We start from the raw sequence: 18,683 nt of genomic DNA, 5'->3' as shown, positions 1-18,683 counted from the left end.
AAGAAATTTCTCCAAGTCCAGTTACCTTTTTTCAAAGCCTTTGGGATTGTCATGGCCTGGATGACTGAGAACCTTCACAGGCATTTTAGTAAATGAACTACATGGTTAGATTTAGAAAAATATCATGGTTTAGGTAAAACGAGATCTGTCAGTGTTAAACACACATTACAAGTAATGTTTCTCTTCCAGCATCATGGCTACAATAGTGAAATGTAGTGTCGCTCCCGGGAGATTTATGACATGTCTTAAGTGTTAGAAAAGAGTCCAGGCAGTTAGACTGAATGAAGAAAATGTGCTTCGGACAAAGTCAAATCATTGGGGTACAGTAAATGTGTTGGAAGAGATGTAGAGGGATAGTTTTCACAATTGGGAAAGAGCGTTAGGGACCACAGTCAACAGTACTAAATCAACATCCTTTACTCCTCATATTTGCTTTCTCTTCTCTTCTTTTATTTTAAAAATTACATTGTAGCCAAAAACATACATCATCAAAAATAACATTTTTAACCATTTCTGTATTTATGGCAATGATTGAAGTGTAGGATTTATTTTTATTATGTCATTAATAAAACATTCACCATTTTGTGTTTAATCACTTAAACCTAGGTTGAACTACCATGCATGCTGGCTGTGAAGAGACACTTGTGGCTTTTTTCATCATGGGGATGTTAATAAAAGAAAACTGACATAAATTTCTCACATTGGTTTTTGACACTGAGTTTTAAAAACCTTAGTACATGACATCATTTTATTTTCTACCAGAACTTTATCTACAATCTGGAAGTCCAGCGCCTTCCAGTTAAGCACATTCCCCGGAGTGTAGTTCCATTCATCCATGTAGTTCATGATCTCACAGGAGGAGAGGACGTAGTCCCACATGTGGACATCAGACATCATTCCAACAAAGGACTGCTTGACATCAAACCCCCCACCGTGGGAATCCTGCTCCTGTAGGGAACGTGGTTATAAACACAGTAAATTAAACCTCTAGTGTATAGAATTTGAAACATGATGAATTTCAGTGTTTATCTCTTTAGCTCTACCTGTCCTAAAATAATTATAGTTGGCCCTTGGATGTTGAATCCAGAGCTGATGAACTTCCTAACCGAAGGTTGTCCATCAAACCACAGCTGTACTAGTCCAGACACCGAGTCCCATGTGGTACAAACAGAGTGCCACGCGTCTGGCTTGTAGTCTCGTCCTCTAAATTCCACCTTGCTATTCCGGATGTGAGGCTCAATCTCCCTGTTTGTTCCATCCCAGAAGATCAGGAAGTCATTGGCAGTAGAGGGGGTGGCCAAAGAGAACAGGCTGTGGTCTCTCGGGAGGTCTGTAAAGGATCTGTTGGCACAACAAACACATCATGAAGGGTATATCTCGCAGTTAGAAAGAGACTGTAGCTTCTTTGATGTATTTGACACATTCACTGCTACCTGTGACAGACTGTTAGGGCGCTGAAATCTTGTTTGGTTGCGTTCAGGATCACGTGAGCTTTGTTGGTTTGCAGTGGGAAGGTGAACATTTTACCTGACAGATCTGAAAGAGAAGGTGAAATATGTTCTAATAAGGTTTTTTAGCACAGATTATTATTATTATTACAACACCACGGAAGTTGCAATAATTGGCTTCCAGTGAACAATGTATTGTGTGTCTTTGACTAAGGTCATCACAGGAAATCAGGAACTCCAAGAACCATGTGTAAGCACTTCTCCCCTTCTGTGCCCTGCATTATGAGGAAGGAAATACTCCCTACCATGACAACTGTGAATCTTGCACAAAGTTTTTGTTTTTGGTGTGGTTTGATTCACGGCTTTTGGTTGAATTATTTCTTTGTTCGGTATCTTTTTATCTGTATTTATTACATTAACATTGCAGAATTCTTCTTCTTCTTGGTTGAATCATTCAATCACCACATTCATATTGGAAGAAAAACATAATGACAGCCAAGTTTTGAATTAATTTTACTATCCATTACATGATCTGCATATTTGTGACTCGTGTTATTACTGTAGGCTGGAAATCTCCAAGACCTTTCCCAATAACTTGGTTATTGGTATTTATGACAAATACAAGAGATTTAGGTATATAAGGTATAAAGTATATAATACAAACCTTTTACACAATCAATACACATGGTTTAGATGCTGCTTTAACCTAGAAGTCTATTGAGGTATATGTCATATGTTCTGTAATAGTATTGTGTTCTTTCAGGGCCTGTTCTTGGGAGCCAGACAGATAAACACACAAAGTGTCGTTGTACTCGTGACAATGACAATAAAGATCTATCTATCTGTTCTCATTTCTTATTTTCCAACAGAAATTTCAACCACAAGTACATTAAGAAGGTTTACTCCCAAAGACAACTTATTCCACTAAAGTATCTTGAAGGCAACGTTTTTCTGATACTTCTTGTCCTGTTAAAATGAAAAATGTAAAGTTTACCTTGAAGACCCGCAGCGTACGCCGGCAGCATCACCAGTACGAACCACATCTTCATCTAATGCGCGGATAAAACAGCAGAATGAAAAGCATTTAGAAGTTGACAAAAGCAAGCATTAAGTACGGTTTAGTTTGAAATCATACATATTCTAGATTGAAAGTCTTGATATTACCTTGATCTGTACCAGGAGCGTGTGTGTGTGTATGTGTGCAGCTCTGAAAAGGACTGCAACTTTAAGTAAATTCCCTCCTTCCCCATTTCATCTGCTTTCCTTCCTTCTTTTTCTCTGTTATTGCCTCAGATTTCTGCAACATAAACACTTTCCCCTGCACATCGCTTTATCTTGGTGGATGAACACAATTTACAGAGCAGCACTTTTCATGTCTAAATAGTCTTTGTTCTGAATTCCAAATGCTAACAGCGGGCTCTCACGAGGCCCTCCAAAAACCAACAAGTGACTACTAAACAAAAAAAAAGAACTTAAAATGAATATGACATGTTGTTTTTGTCACTTTTGTCGACACTCTTGCTTGTTTTGGTGCAAAACTGCTGGTGAACAACAAATTCAGTGTGTGTGTGTGTGTGTTTTTGTCAACCTTTCAAATAAAAAACAAGAAAAAAAAATCAGTAATGAAACTAAATGTTTACACATGGATATTACACAAAAAATACACTAACCACAAAGTCTGAGTACACGCCATTGAACGGTCTGTGTCAGAAGTTCAGTGGCAGGTTGTTTGTTTTACTTTTTGTGTGGTCTGTCTTTAACTCCAGCAGCGTCCTGTAAATTCCTGGGATTGAACTTTAGACCGTAAACATGGCTGTGGATTTCGCAGGAAAAAGAGACGGAGTGACACGTGGGGACATCGGACATGAAGAAAACAGGAATATTCTGCGATATCTAAATAAGCGTCATTGGTATGTATCTATACAGTATGTACCTGGCTTTGGATAATTACAGTGGGTCCTCTCGTCTTTGAGCCAGATACATGATTTATTTGCTCTTTAAATGGAAGATTGTCAATCGTACCGCAGCTGAGTCCGATTTACAGCACTTCAGTGCCATTTATTTCAGCCAGAGACAAGACCTCAGTTTCACTGTTTATAGCATCCATGATGATATGTGTTGCATGAGACATAGGGGTAAAAATGAGAAATGTGATAACAATTGATTCATAAATGATCTATCTATCTATCTATCTATCTATCTATCTATCTATCTATCTATCTATCTATCTATCTATCTATCTATCTATCTATCTATCTATCTATCTATCTATCTATCTATCTATCTATCTATCTATCTATCTATCTTATTTTACAGGGTTCTTTTTAGCACAAACAAGAATCTTTGCCCCAAAAAACCAAAACCAAAAGAAGTTTCTTTCTTGAGCTCTGATTTATGAGGAGAAGAAAAAGAAAGAAACTCTGAAGCTTTGAAGAACCTGACTGCTGTGAACACGGATCCCACACAAAGCGAAATAATATTGTTAACAAAACCCTTTTTTTTATTATCTCATTAATCACAACGTGGATTCTTGTTTTATCTGCTCCGCTTTTGTTTTGCAAGTTAATACAATTAGCAGATAATATTCTCATGCAAATAATCCCTGTTTAAGCAAACACAGTGCATGCCCTAATCTGAAAAACACATCTTCTTTCAATTGTAGTAAAATCATAAATAACAGTGTTTTAAAATGTCAATCACAATAGCATATCTATCCATTATTCTTTCTTTATACTTGCTACTTGCTTGTTTCTGACACTTTGAATGACTTATTCCTGTACTCTTAATAGTGTTTCTGGGATTTTGTGTTCGATGTAGTGGTTTCTGTTGAGCAGGTCATGTCCAAACTAGGCATCTGTCTAAAGTAAAAAATCTCACTGCACCGGCTCGTGTAGCGTTTTTCTACCACATGATGTCTGCAGGGCTTAGACCACAAAGTTGTTGTCCAAGATGTCTTGTCCTGTGGTCTAATTACAAATCAAATCCATCCTCCAGATGAGTCGTTTCTTTTCCTCCAAATTTGACTTGAACAAACAGATTTTGCCGTTAACTCGTTTTTTCTATTTTAAGATTTCACAATTATGACAGTTGATTTTCAATCACTGCATTTCCTTGAAAAAACAAAAACAAATTATAATGTAATTCTTTCTTTTATGTGTTTCAGATTACTGATTATATTTTATTAATTTTTTCCACACTGTTTTTCTTCACTCTGTTTCTTCCCTAGGCTACAGGTGTGTGATTAGCATATATGTGCTATATGAATTGCATGTTTCCTTCCCTCCTTCGTCCTGATTTAATGACACCAGCACGATATCGAGAACCTTTCCGTGCTGTCACGACCAAATATTATACGCCCTCTGCATTGATGGAGGAGTGTCACACACTGATGTAACGAGACCCAGTAGAGGCTGGGGAGAAGCCTGGCGCTCAGTGCAAATGTTTCCAGGAGAACGGAATAAGATTGGCCAGGGGGATGCACCCTGGAGGGGGAGGGACACTGAGGCGACCTGACAGAGCACGCTCAGTTCAATAGAGAGAGTTCAGCTGAGCTTCCATATAAAATGAAATGTGCATGAGGGAAAGAGAGGCGAGACGGTGCTGTTCAGAGTCATTCTGAAGTCTGTTTTGTATTGTATTGACTGTTTCACTGTGACAAAAATAAGGAAGTATTAAATAAGAGCAGATAACTAAATCCATGAGAAAAAAAAACTGTTTCAAAGTAAATAAATCTAGCCTAATAGCATAATTGCCTAAGTCATATTTGGAAAAACAAGAAACAACACCATTTTTAGCAAGCACATTGTTATTTTTATTGACATTGTAACAGTCAGTCGAAAAATTACTTGGCAATTAGGCTATTAGGCTAATGAAACACTACAATTTATGGTTGGAGAAAATATATTTAGTCAAACAGTTGCCACAGTCAGCTGTTCTGTAACAGCAGATGGATGGTGTAGTGCATGGTGCTTAAAATGGAGAACAGCTCTTTCAACGTGCTATATAATGTATATGCCATGCTTAAAAAAAATTGTACAATTGTACTGTATAAATAGATTACTACTACTACTACTTCTTCTGTGGTATAATAATATATTTCATAGAGCTTTTGGAAGATAAGTCACCATTATGTCATTGTGTATATTTTCTTTGAACCCTTTTTTGCATTTCTACCTGTAACTGTGATAGTCCCGTGCTGTGTAGGAGGATTTGCATATCTGCCAAAGGTGATTAAAACCTTCTAGCATATGGAGCATCTTTATGAGACTGACACATTTCAGCTCATGGCTTTCATTTCATTAGCGTCACTGACAGCCAGTCCTATGTCAGCAGGGGTTTCTTGCTGTCTGCCTCTGGGTCAGTCCTCTCCCATCCCTGTCGAATGCGGGTGAGGCTGCGGTCCACGCACGGCAGGAGGAGCAGCAGCCTGAGCACAAGCACCGCAGACGGCAGCACCAGGGAGAACATGTAGGCCGGAGGAGTGTACCACTTGTAGGACGAGGGCGAAAGGAACTTGTTCCAGCCGTACAGGTAGGTGTGAAAGGTGCAGAAGAACAGCGTCAGGTAGCCCAGCTTGGACTAGGAAGACAGAAAGACAAGATGAGACGCTTTGCACCCACTGAGCATGTGCAAATACGTTAGACTCCGTTAGCTGAAATGTGACAGAGTTGTGGTTCTAATCCTTCTAAAAACCCAAATTTATCATATTAGAAACACAAGCTAATTCCACTTAATTCGACCATGGTTAAAAGCAATTACTATTTCATTTAAGCTCATTCATTATTCAGCTATGGATAATAAAGTCCATCATCTATGTGTGAGTCGATCAGATCCGGACTTTAAAGTGCTCTTATTAGTCTGCAGCATGCTCTGCAGTATTCTACTTCATATTATATTAAAGCCTTTCCATGACCCCAGTTAAGAACAGCGGCAATAGCTTTTGACCTGCACACTTGCCCACACTCATCCACTTCGCGTACACAGATGCACTGCATGCATGTACAGGAAGTACAGCCACTGCACATTTTCAGGTCCTTCCAGTGCACACGAACGAAACCTAAAGACTGCGACCGAGGATAATGTATTCGCCCAAATTACATTTGATGAATAACTTAACATTTAAAGCTCTGCTCTAATTTGGGCTGGAGTAAAAGCGGAGGGGTGGAATGAGAAAATGAGCTTGACATGACCCAGTTACATTTATGAATGAGTTTGTTCCCCGTAGTGTAGCTGATTTCATTTTATACTGGTCGAAGTGGGGAAAAGGGTAAACATTTATGCCTGCACATGTAAAAACAATCACGGAGTAGTTTGCAATGGAAGGAAGGAGACGTGTCACAAACACAGATTAGCTCCAAACAGAAAGGGGGGGTGGGGGGGGGGTGTTATCAGGTCGACGCCACTATTTTCCATCTGGACTGAAGCACAGCATTGTCCTCACCAGTCCCAGCTTGAATCTTGGCTAAGATACATGGCTATACTTTTCTGCCAGTATCCATGTTCCTTATGGGTCGGTGAACTCTGGGAATTTCCGCACCAACTGGAGCTAGGCAGCCTACATCATTACTGTTGATGTTATTTTTAACGTCTAATAATGGTCTATCTGGTTGATAAACATTCAGGGCTGGCTGGTACGTCGAGCATACTTAGGTGGAAAGAACATTTAGGAAAATAATTTGAAATGCCACAAACATGATCCTAAGTCCAGATCCTAATATCTGCACATGGGAAAATGTGTTCAACAGACTGTTGTGGACACTGTAATGCCAGTGGAAAATTGCAGTTTCACTCCTCCAGACATAGTTTATAGGTTTCCCTCGCGGAACCAGGGTTCAGAAACTGACTCAGATGAGTCAGACACACATGACAGTATCCACCTGTATGAAGCTGAACTCTCTCCAGCTGAGAGCGTTGCTGACGGAGGGGAGAGATGATATTCCCAACAGAAGGTACAGGCCAAATCCCAGAACACCCATGGAGTAGTAAGAGTCAACGCGCCAGGCCATGGTTGTGTCAAACTTTGACGTTTGGTTCTCCCTGATCTTAAAGTGACAGTAAACAATGCAGAGGGATCTTTATTAACATGCATGTACCTCAAGGGGTGCAGACAGGATCTGTTTAAAACCTGTCAGATGTTTTTTATTTGTCTTACCTGAGAGACTGTCATTTCTGAAAGCCTGAATCTCACGTAATATCTGAGGGCAAGAAAAAAGACTAAACCAGTCAGAGAAAAATCATCTGGAAATTCAGCCACGCGTATAAATTTAGTCATGTAAAGTAGTGATAAATGTTGTCGGGTTATTTGATGCATTTTACTAAAAAAAAAAAAAAAGGTCCTTTACATAAATGACAGTAAAATTAATGCTAGGAATATTTTTGTTTAACACCTGCTTCCACACGTACCTTAACTTTTAAGGTACACATTTATTGTGTGTGGTGTGTGTGTGTGTGTGTAAGAAAAGCAAGAGCACAAGACATGAAAAAGAAACATTAGCTCAAGCGGGATTATGTAATTAACAGGAGGCGTACAAAAGAAGACATGCGTTATCATATTCTTCTAGGATTGTCATTGCATTTTCTTGTGTGTTTGTGTGGGAGTTTTGATTTGTAACAAAAGTTGGAGGACGGCAAAAAGAAAAAAAAAGATGATTTATAATAACGATTAGGACATTAAGCGCTTTCGCACCTGCTTAGCTGAGAGGTGTGATGGTGTGTTTACCTTATGGGAATGATGAGTGTGTACAGCACATGCAGGGATGCGAAGGCAAGTGCCACTAGTCCCATTTGTTTCCTGCAGAGCATCCAGCGATCCAGCCAGTCGGGGAAACGCCTGAAACAAACATCCGGTTTGATAAGAAAGACAAAGCATTAAAGTATTTTGGGAAGCGTGCGCCTGTGTGCATGCACTAAATATCAGCGCATCCTGTTTCTGATGTCTGACTTGTATTTGGTTCCTCTGTAGAGCTGGAGGATGGCTGCGATGACGCCGGGCAGGTAACACAGAGACAGCATAATGAGGGACACAATGGGGAACACCTAAAAAAAAAAGTATGCACAAGATTCAAGTCAGGAAAAATCAGTACTAAAGGTGAGGTTTTCACAAAGGAAAATGTGCTTGACAAGACATTAGACATAATGAATTCACACATTCACACATGTTTTTCTATTGTTTTTGTCAGAGCGATCATATACTTGAATTACTGCCTTTCTTCCTCCAGTCATGTAGGGGGGATTAATACAGGACCTTGACACCGAAGTGTACTCATTTTCCCTTGTGTGCCTAATGTTTTGTGTACATTTGCACTGCGCAAACGGTCCCCACCTTGTTGGCCAGCGACACCATGATTCTGAAGGAGACGTCTTTCTCCTTTTCGACGTACGAATAGACGACATCTCTGATGACCAGATAGAGGAAGAAGAAGGCGGTGAGGCCGGTGGCCAGGAGTAGGGGCACCCTCCACTCTGGGAACAGCTGCAGGGGGAACTCCTCCAGCTCTCTGGCCGCAGACAGAGACCCTCTATCCAGAACACTGAATCCCAGTTTGGTGGCCGTATCTGCTACTGCCTGCTTTGCCTCAGCACTGTTCCCACACAGGTACACCTGGAGCGTTAAAACACCTGTGATTTTCAAAGCACTGAAAATGGCCCTTGTGAGGGGTATGCCGTGCATCTTCATTATTTTAAATTCATGCATTTGCAATTCAAACAATGATGAAAGGGTGGTTTTGAATCCAGAGAGCCAAACGTGAAAGCCACGGGGAGACACAGGGGGCTTCCTATATAAAACATTTAGTTGGAGAAAGCAGGACAACAGCGCTAAGTCAGCACCGATGTGATGCCCCACCCCAATGGATAAACATGCAGCCCCGTAACATGCACACACATGAACTCTACTGTGTAGTTTTCACGGTCTGCAGGGGAAACCAGATCAAAATGAAACAGAAACCCCCAAATATGCTGCAGCTTTGCACTACAGAGCGAGAGAGAGAGAGAAAAGCATGTGATGGGAAGCTCGGGTGTAATTGATCCAAGGATACATCAGAGATGGCGTTCACAGCGAAGACATAAGCCCGACTCCTCGGTTTTTGGCTAGTTCCGTTGGATTTGGTTTGATTGGAACTTCAAAATGAGGTAATGTTATAATTTTGGATGGAAATGCTTCTCTCTCTGTGGGATAAATAAAGGATTATCTTATCTTGTTTAATCTTATTTTTAACTTGTGAGTCAGAACCCAGTGTGCGAGCACATCAGAGAGCTGTCGGTGGCTTGTAGTTCTGTGGCGGAATAACAATCTGACAGTTTATTTAAACCCAAAATGAGAAAGCATGCCAACGCAGCGCATTCCCAAATAGTTAAGTTCTTGTCTAATTTCGTCAAGTACCCGAGAACATTCCCAACAAAGAGATTTTTAACATCACAGGCATATTAAAAGACTTGTTTGGTACCTGTCTACTGGCATCAGAGGGTCCATTCTGAAGGGCCCAGGCAGACAAGGTGTTAAAAGCTTTCACAACATGAGCTCCAGGGATTAGCCTGCACAACAAACAAAAAACTTTTGCTTCATGTTGTGCCAGTTGTTTTGGGATGCGAGGCACGTCATCCATTATGTCCCAGATTATTTAATCATTGCCTTACCTTTGCAAATATTCTGCATTGGCCTCTGGGTATAGATTCTTCCGGAGGTTGTTGCTGACATCCACCAGCACCTTCCAATCAATGAGATTAATTAATTTCAATAGAAATGAACCAACTGCTATGTTACACAAAGACAAGACTGCGATCGTGCCGCAAGTTACCTTTCCCTTCAGCTGAGGTGCAAGCGTCTCCAGAAAGTCATAATTTTCTCTGTGAATACAAATAAAGACCAGAGCGGCTGTCTGGGCTGCGGCCTCGTGGCTCATCGCCTGCACAACAAACCAACAAAAAAAAAAAAGAGCTATTGTCATGCAGCCACATTACACGTAGCATCACATTCAGAAAAAAGAAAAAAGAAAAAACCACAACAATGCTGAATGTGGACCACAAATAACACAGCATCATGCAGAACTTATCAGTGACCTTGTTTACCTCGTCAGCCCCTGATAAGAACTGTTTGTTTTTTACCCTCAGCACTAACATAGCCTACTTTGACTTCTAAGAACACAGTTAGTGAATGTTTTGGAATCTCTTGCCACGCACACGCCAAAACATTACAAAAGCAGTGACGATCAAATACGGCTTAGGAACGTTGTATTCTGAGAAAACATCATGCGCTGTACCTGAGTCCCCGGAGGCACGGGGCCACAGCCGTGCGGTCTGCGGCTGCCATACACCACCCTGTAGCCGCACTGGAGCAGACGCTGGCCGAGAGAGCGCCCCAGGTCCCCGGTCCCAAAGATGCACAGTTGCTTCTGCTCAGGGGCATCTGCCATGCTCAGAGGACACAGCGACACACTCTCTGGAATCACCTCCTTTGACACGCCGCTCTGTCCATCAGACGACATGCCGGCGGTCTGACACACACCGCGAGGAAATCTCCTGAGGTTTAGAAAGAACTAAATACCCCGTCACGTCCTTTGTCAGCACTAGACGGCATGCATTGTGATGTGAATGAATAATTCATCCAGATTTGGGACAGGCGCTATAAAATTAGGTCTCCAAATTAGCAGCCCCTGTTGAAAATGTGAGAAGATCACCTGTGTACAGCCTAACTCTCTGTGACTGCTCTTAACTGATCACTCCCAGATTTTTCAGACTTGAGTTACTTTTTGTATCGGCCTATCTCCTCCCATTTTAGGACGGGCTCAGTCTGTTTAAACTGGGAAACTCCGCGGGAAAAAGGTGGGAGGCGTGTGTGTGTGTGTGTTTTCTTTGTGCAACTCTGTGTCTGTCCATATCCTGGAAACACTGGAGCACAGTGTCAAGAACTACTTTCTTCTCGGAAATCCGTGGCACATCTCTGGCAGATTGCGCAACACTGGAAAAACACCAGCATATGTGTGCAGGGAGTTGTTTTTTTTTTTTTTCTTGCCCCAGCATTACCTAACCTCTCCCATAAATTCACAAAATTATGAAAGCCAATCCTTGTGCGATTTGGCCAAGGAAATTTGAGTCTTAAAACCAACAAGTGAGAGCCGCAGTCATGAGAGGAGCCGAAGGCATTTAAACAGTACGAAACCACGGAGGTGACAACAGACGTTAAATACAGAGTAAAACTTTGACAAGCATGGGACTATCTGCCAATTTACTGACATGCAACTGTAGAGCAGAAACACTCTCTGGGCTCTGCTCAACACGAGGTTATGGTATGCAAAAGTAGTACGCTGGAATGCTCCCAACCCCCTCCCCTCTTCCGCTGCACAATGTCCATTATATGACCATAAAATTCACATGCACTGTGCCAACTGCATAATTGCTTTGACGGGAGTGCAAAAACAAATGACACACGTTGTTATTAGCAGGAGGTTATTTTCAGAGCACTTGGAGTGAAGGAACCCAATCCTTATAATCAGTCACTGATATGGTGGTCGGCAGAGGCGCTCACTGATTCATGGAATTTGCAGGCAAAGCCGCCAATTACAGTCTAATCTGCACTCTCGTGTTGCCCCTATGAGTAATTAATGTCCTTAGCCTCTTCAGCCCCGCTTATTTTCTCAGAGGTCCAGAATAGCTCCGCTGTTCAGGGGTGAGGTGAACCGCAGACCTAGTGACCTGTCCTAAACTATAATTACTCCCTCTGCTCCGCTGCCTCACTAAGTGGCTGCCGTGTGTTTGTGTGAGCATGCGCGTGTACATGTGACACAACTTTAATGCTGTTTTACTAGTGCACACGCAAACACACTGGGAGAAGTGGGGAGAGAGATAAAATAATGTAATGAAATTTGTCGCTGATCTGGTTTCTTGGGCAGTAATTAGCCCGGTACCTTAACAGCAATTAATCTCCTGCTTAGTTAACATTTACTCACTTACTCTTTCCCCCCCCCAGAAGTTTGAAGAGGCTCGGCGCTCGTGACTAAATAACAAGAAAAGCAAAAAAAGAAAAGCATCCGATGGGAGAAGTGTTAAAGCTGAGTTTAAACTTAGCAGGTCAGGGGTTATTTATGCGGAGTGCTGTGTTTTTCTTATATCAGCTTATAACTCCGAGTTCTTTGCCCTCCGCAGCCACCCTTAAGGATCAGCTAGGAAAAGCCCAAACACAACAGAGCAGCGCTCAGACCTCAGCAGAGCATGGAAGGTGCAGTCAAGCACTCGTGGGCCACGCACCAAAACAGTCCAACCTAAAACAGCGTGGGTGGCTTTCTGATAATCAAAGCAAAACTGTGTGGAAGCAGCAATCACATATCAAATGTCAAGTCTGGGAAAAAAAAAAAAAAAAAAAAGCAAAGGCACTTTCAGGAAAGGGTGATGATTGGACCATCCAGTATTCCCAGGCTACAGCCATTACCATGATTGGCTTTACACTGCACAATATCTGATTGCCTAAGCAAAATGCAGGGTGCATTAGAGCCACAAGTCTATGCTAATGAATTCTGGTGCATGAAATGAGGCTCTCAGATACAGAAACATCCTGCTTTGTATATCATTGTACTATATAATCAAAGCGATTGATTTTCCGTTACACTTTTAGGGTCTGAATGTATTGCGCAGTGTTTGTGAAGTGTTTTCTTTAAAACCGCTTTGATAAATGTAGGCCTGCGCGACCACGTCGGAACTTAAAGGAGAAGGAAGGAAGAAGTGATTTTCTGCAGAGATGAGGTTATCAGAGCAGATGGTCCCCAGGTAATGGATTATCAGATTCATAAATAACTGTAGCAGTTATTCAGTGGAGAGCATGGTCAGGGAGGATAAATTATTAATGATCTACAGCAGAAGAAAGATTTGTTGCCAAGTGAGATGTGATGTCTAAGAGAAAGGAAGATTGTACAGCGAGGGGATGGCTGTGTTAGAAGTAGTTTGAGATAATGGTTTCGTCAGTACTGCAGGGGTTCGGTGGGTGGGGGCAGTTTGATCTGAGGTGTGACCAAGCCAAGGAGTTTCTGTGCTGCAGGGCAAAAAAAAAAAAAAAAAAAAAATAGCCGAGCCAGAAATGTCCTGGTCTGAGGCCGATGTTTGGTACAGTGACTTTTCCCTCTTCTCGCTTCACCTCCCCTGAACGACACATCTGCTGTTTGTGTTTCCCTTCAGGCCCTGAGTGTCCTCATGTGAGCGCCCTTAGCCATCTTTTTGAGGTTATGTTTTGGGTTGCAGGCCATGGCCCGACGCAGCCAGAAAGGCCACATCTAAAAACAGCTTTTCTTGAGGCAGAGATATGAGAGGGGCCGGGCTGAGGAACAGCCTCCGAATGCCATTATCATCCACTCAGAAAATGGCTGAGAGAGTTTTTTCCTCTTCGTCGTCGCCGAGGAAAGCGCAAAGTTCCCCGAGACGTTTCTAATAAGATGTGGCGTGACATGAATAAAATTGAACTGAACTGAAATAATCTGTCCACGACCCTTTTTTAGCAAAGCGTTTACATGAGCAGCAGAAGAAAATAAAGTCCTGCTGGCTGGTTGGCAGCAGATGATATCATAGTAAAACTTATCTTGGATTTTGGAGTCGGGACCGGTGTCGCAAGCTGTTCTTCTCTCTCTCTCTCTCTCTCCCCCCACACACACACACTCTCTCTCTTCCTCTACCTCAACCCTCTGGTCTATCATTGTGATCGTTGTAGAGATTTACAGTGAAATCTGTCCACTGACCCCACTGCTCCGGTACCCAATGAGTGGCCTGTAAAGTTAATGGGTCAGATCCAATCTTTCCTTGTAGCACACTTCGCCAACCCACCCACACACACACACACCCACACACACACACACACTCCTTCTCCCTCCCCGCACACATATCGCCACGTCCCTCTTTCTATCTCTCACAATGCAGAGCACCATCGGGAAATGGTCTCAGCTTTATACGGGGTCCTAATCACACTGGTTATAAAACTTGACTGAAAGAGTGAGCAATTGTCCTGCTCACATGGATGTATGCAGTATTAGGAGGCCCCCGAAGGCCTGGGACTCTGTATATTACGTCCACTTAATGTGTACAGTTGACATTTTGTCCCCATAAAGAAGAAGGACAATGATGAAGTGTCACTGCCGCACAGCTCCACTCACCGGTGGAAGCGTCCGAGGTCTGCGTAGGTTATTATTATTATTAGCAAATGCATTATACACCGATCAGCCACAATGTTAAAATGTTGTGGTGTCGTAACACCACCGACCTTTAACCTCTGAAGAGACCCGATCCGTCAGAGTAATTGAGAACACGTGGGGCAGTGTTTGAACAAAACACGTAACTCAAGTGAGTTAATTAAAAAAAAAAATGTGTTAACATTTGTCTTGGCCTGATATGCAGCGTGTATATAAAATGTAAAAGTGACTCATCTTTAGATGAAAGTTTACTTTATGGCTGTTTTTGCTGCACGTCGTTTTCCTGAGCCAAGATTCTGACCTCTTCCCTACCCCCGACAACATAAATTTTAAAGGCCCTAAAATATATATTAAGTGTGTCAGCATTTTATGAGTTCAAGTTATGTGAGTTTTCAGTATCCATTGACAGTTATTATTATTTTTTTTTTGCTTTTTTTTTCTGATCTGATTTTTTCTGATCTGACTGTCAATGGCCATTGGTAGTGGAAAGATCTTAATAAATATCTCATTATCTGTATTAAGCTGGATGTTCTGTGTCAGCCGTGACTGTTACGTTATTAGACACTTCGAGCACCACAGGAAGAACAAACCTACTGTGTGTATGTGGGTGTGTGTGTGTGGGTCAGGATACAGGCGATGGTGAAATATAGTAGCAGTAACTGTGGCAGCACCGATTGCAAAATGAGCCATAAAAGGAGGAACAGTGGCAGAGCAGAGGTGTAGACCTGAGACTGTAGCACAGCTCAAACTGCCCAAACTCTGCCCGGATTAGTTTGTAGATCTCACTCATTTTATTAAGTTATTATAACTGATGTTCAGAAACAAGACCACACACCACATGCTTCCTCTTTCATCCTTGTCTGCAGGAACCAGAGGGACAAGGAGCTAAAGCTTCCTTAGACATGCCCCGTGCCCTGAGCTCTGATCCCTGGGGGCCTCCGTGTCTGAAGACCCTTACTCCTAGTCAGTGGTGGGCACATTACTTTAAAAAAGTAATTAGTTATAGTTACTAGTTACTTCTCCCAAAAAGTAACTGAGTTAGTAACTGAATTATTCCACTATAAAAGTAACTAGTTACCAGGGACAGTAACTATTGCATTACTCTCCTTTTTTTAAAGTTTAAATATGTTTAATAATTAGATTTTTTTCTTAGCAGGTTTCAGCCAGTTGCATAGAGTAGAATTGTATGAACACGTACTTACACAGAACCTTTAATATTTATTGCACCTCAGATCCCAACTGGTAGACATATACCGCTGTCACATCAAAAGTCCCGGGTCGGACCTCCCGCTGTGAGAGCTACGTGCCTGTTTTTTCTTCCCTCATACGTCATCGCGTACATTGCAGATAAAGTTGCAGTTTGTTGATGACCTAAAGATTGGACCCGTCAAACGCCCGCTCTTTCAAAATGCTGTTGATATTAGAAAATCAAAAATCACGGTGTCCTGCACAGAGCCCGATATCTGCCGCCAAATCCCCCCTTTTCATGATCGTTAAAGTGAAGATCGCTATACAAGCTGGATACAAACACAGTCGCTGTTCAGCTATGCGCTTCCATTAACGATCGTGTAATAACACATTTAATTTGTTTGAACAATCTACGCCCTTCAGAGATCAGTCTTTATGGGAGGAGATCAAAACTTGTTTTTGAGCGGAAGCTTCTACAATTATACAGTCTGTCAGGCCTCGAGTCAGAATGTAACAGGCAGATATGAGTCAGAGAGAAAAACCCGGGTCGACCCGGTCCAACCGGTGACGGCTCGCAACCGTAACTTCTCCTCCACATTCGGCAAAAGTAACGCCGTTAGTAACACGACGTGATCTTTATTAGTGAAACACCATGTGCTTATTTTCTTTTTCCTTATTATTATTATTATTATTATTTTTTTTAGTTGTTCCTTTACTGTTTTTGTGTGTGTGTCTGTATCAGGCTGCATCCTGCTGGGGATGGCTGCTGCCATCAAGGGGTGTCATTGCTATGGGGTGGGGGTGTCTGGTCTGGTCTAGGTGGGTGCTACACGTCTAAGTAACATCCACACGAATGCCAGGTCTAAAAGTTTCCCAACAAAGCCTTGAATTGTCACAATATGTGGTCATAATGTGGTGACTGATGGCTGTTTAAATTAAAAAAAAAAAAAAAAAAGAATCGAAACTAAATAAACTGTAAGTTCAGCACTTTTGTGCAGAGGATATGCGTGTATCACACTTCATTGACAAATGACTCAGAGGACAAAAACTTTTAAACAAGGAATTTGTGAATAAAATATGGAAAAACAAAGTAAACAAAGAAAACTCTGGAAGGCTACGCAAGCAGCGCCTGGCATACGTCTCTCATGCACCTGGGGTATTGGAGACCTCGGTGACCCGTAGAGTAAAACTTCATGTCGTCCATGACGCGCCCTCCCTTCTTGTCCTCAATCAAACCACTCACTCGTTTTTCTGTGTTTTTCCTCTCCATTTGATCCCATTTCTTCTCGGTGCGCACAACATCAAATCCCACTCTGGAACAAAAGTCCTCACGGTAGTGAATATATAATTCATTCCCCTGACCACACACTGTTGAATATTTCACTCTGACAGTCATGTATAATTATAGTTGACTCTGTGTCAAGCTGTCACTCCAGTGCCCCCTCTGTGGTAGCTTTTCCACGCAGCCCTTCAGGGCACACACAAAAAAAAAAAAAAAGAAAGTTTCCCTGGCAGTGTGGGCTGCCTTTTTGTCATACGGAGGCAGTGGATTGCTCAATTACTGTCAGCCGTTGACTAGCAAACCTCCAATCGCACCTGGTAGCACCACCAATGACATGTATAAAGACTTAAAATTACTGACAAAAATGATGTTGCACTGAGCCAACATCCATAGAATACATACTGTGGTGTTTAGGAAATGAGGTAAAGCAAGCAGTAACGATCGTCACAAGGGTGGTAATGAGACTTAATGGGAGTTAATGGGGTTACACTGATCGGGAGAGCAGACAGACCCCAGGTTAATACAGCTGCTAACAGGACAGAGACTGAGTAAGGGGGTGGTATACACACTCCAGTGAACACACACATAGCCACACAAAGCCAATATAAAGTCCCATCTCCTCGCTCGTGCCGTAGCCTGAAATCATTAGATCTTTATAACTCTCCTCAGTTTCGGAATAATACATGAGCCCTCTGGAAGCTTCCTGTCTTTTGATTCTCTTGTCCAATGCAGCTGTTAGGGTAACACAAGCTGTGTGTGTGTCTGTGTGTGTGTGTGTGTGTGTGTGTGTGTGTCTGCGCACATGCGTGCTAGCAACAGTGTGTTCTTTCAAGTTGCCCGCGCTTAGCAGCAGTTAATTAGATCAGGGTGAGTGTTACCTGTGTGCAGGCCTTTGATGAAATATGTTCAGAAAGAGGAGGGGAGGGGGTGCGGGCGCAGTGAATGAGATGGGAGGGAAGAGCCGGGGGGGAGGGATGGAAGTGGGGAGGGAGGAAAGTGTCAGGGTACATGTGTGCGCGCGTGAGGGGAGGGGGGGGGGGTTGATATATAGAGATGGCTGGGAGAAAATAGAGAGGATATAGGAGGGATAATAGTGAGGAAAGAGGGAGCAGAGGAGAAGAGAAGTGACAGAGAGCACAAGAGGGGACATTCATTTTTAATCGAGAGGAAAAGTCAGCTTCGCCGCAAAGAGAATGGCAGATGGATGAGGCCCATTCACCCGCGGCCGCTCACGCACGCGTCGACGCGCACATCGCACCCCGTACACGTTCATTCACACCGGCGCAAACTCACGGTTTCACTTAACAGCTGCACTCAATAGCAAAAAAAAAACGTGTCTGGCTGTTTAGCTTTCTGTGTTTGAAAGAGTCTACTGCACAGAAATGTTATGAAACCCATGAGGGGTGTTTGGATTATAGTTTCCCTTCATAATAATCAGTCTCAAATCCTCCCCTTTTTTTAAAAAAAAAAAAAAAAAAAAAAACTCTAATACTTTAATTCTAATTACTCCACAGAAGCTTCAGTGAGCCACACACTGGGAGGGTCTTTATCCCTTGGGAGAAAAAGAAGAAGAGAGCGTAGGAGACAAAGGCAGACAGAGGC

General features: G+C 42.3%; 2 protein-coding genes across 2 annotated transcripts; both read right to left on the bottom strand.

Moving 5' to 3' along the window:
* Positions 1 to 428: 428 nt before the first annotated feature.
* On the bottom strand, positions 429 to 2,715 carry LOC125016435 (C-reactive protein-like). The gene is made up of 5 exons (XM_047598931.1): positions 2,613 to 2,715; positions 2,443 to 2,497; positions 1,434 to 1,536; positions 1,044 to 1,341; positions 429 to 948 (listed from the first exon to the last, which is right to left on the bottom strand). The coding sequence occupies exons 2-5, from the start codon at positions 2,495 to 2,497 to the stop codon at positions 697 to 699; spliced, it is 708 nt and encodes a 235-aa protein (XP_047454887.1). The 5' UTR covers positions 2,613 to 2,715; the 3' UTR covers positions 429 to 696.
* Positions 2,716 to 5,051: 2,336 nt separating this feature from the next.
* Positions 5,052 to 11,187, bottom strand: LOC125016434 (metalloreductase STEAP4-like). Its single transcript, XM_047598930.1, has 10 exons — positions 10,706 to 11,187; positions 10,244 to 10,351; positions 10,083 to 10,153; positions 9,893 to 9,980; positions 8,770 to 9,048; positions 8,389 to 8,483; positions 8,167 to 8,277; positions 7,600 to 7,642; positions 7,325 to 7,489; positions 5,052 to 6,026 (listed from the first exon to the last, which is right to left on the bottom strand). The coding sequence occupies exons 1-10, from the start codon at positions 10,928 to 10,930 to the stop codon at positions 5,769 to 5,771; spliced, it is 1,443 nt and encodes a 480-aa protein (XP_047454886.1). The 5' UTR covers positions 10,931 to 11,187; the 3' UTR covers positions 5,052 to 5,768.
* Positions 11,188 to 18,683: the final 7,496 nt, after the last annotated feature.

Source organism: Mugil cephalus, chromosome 11 (assembly GCF_022458985.1).
Source record: "Mugil cephalus isolate CIBA_MC_2020 chromosome 11, CIBA_Mcephalus_1.1, whole genome shotgun sequence".
NCBI classification, from domain to species: Eukaryota; Metazoa; Chordata; class Actinopteri; order Mugiliformes; family Mugilidae; genus Mugil; species Mugil cephalus.
This window is presented reverse-complemented; position numbering and strand designations above follow the sequence as displayed.

Bases quoted from the DNA above. Each gene is read 5' to 3' on its own strand.
- LOC125016435 (XM_047598931.1), bottom strand. From the start codon at position 2,497: ATGAAGATGTGGTTCGTACTGGTGATGCTGCCGGCGTACGCTGCGGGT. The intron at 1,537-2,442 runs GTAAACTTTACA...CTTCTCTTTCAG, and splicing joins GTACGCTGCGGGTCTTCAAG to ATCTGTCAGGTAAAATGTTC. The intron at 1,342-1,433 runs GTAGCAGTGAAT...TTGTGCCAACAG, and splicing joins GCCCTAACAGTCTGTCACAG to ATCCTTTACAGACCTCCCGA.
- LOC125016434 (XM_047598930.1), bottom strand. From the start codon at position 10,930: ATGTCGTCTGATGGACAGAGCGGCGTGTCAAAGGAGGTGATTCCAGAG. The intron at 10,154-10,243 runs GTAACTTGCGGC...ATTGATTGGAAG, and splicing joins CACCTCAGCTGAAGGGAAAG to GTGCTGGTGGATGTCAGCAA. The intron at 9,981-10,082 runs GTAAGGCAATGA...TTTGTTGTGCAG, and splicing joins AATGCAGAATATTTGCAAAG to GCTAATCCCTGGAGCTCATG.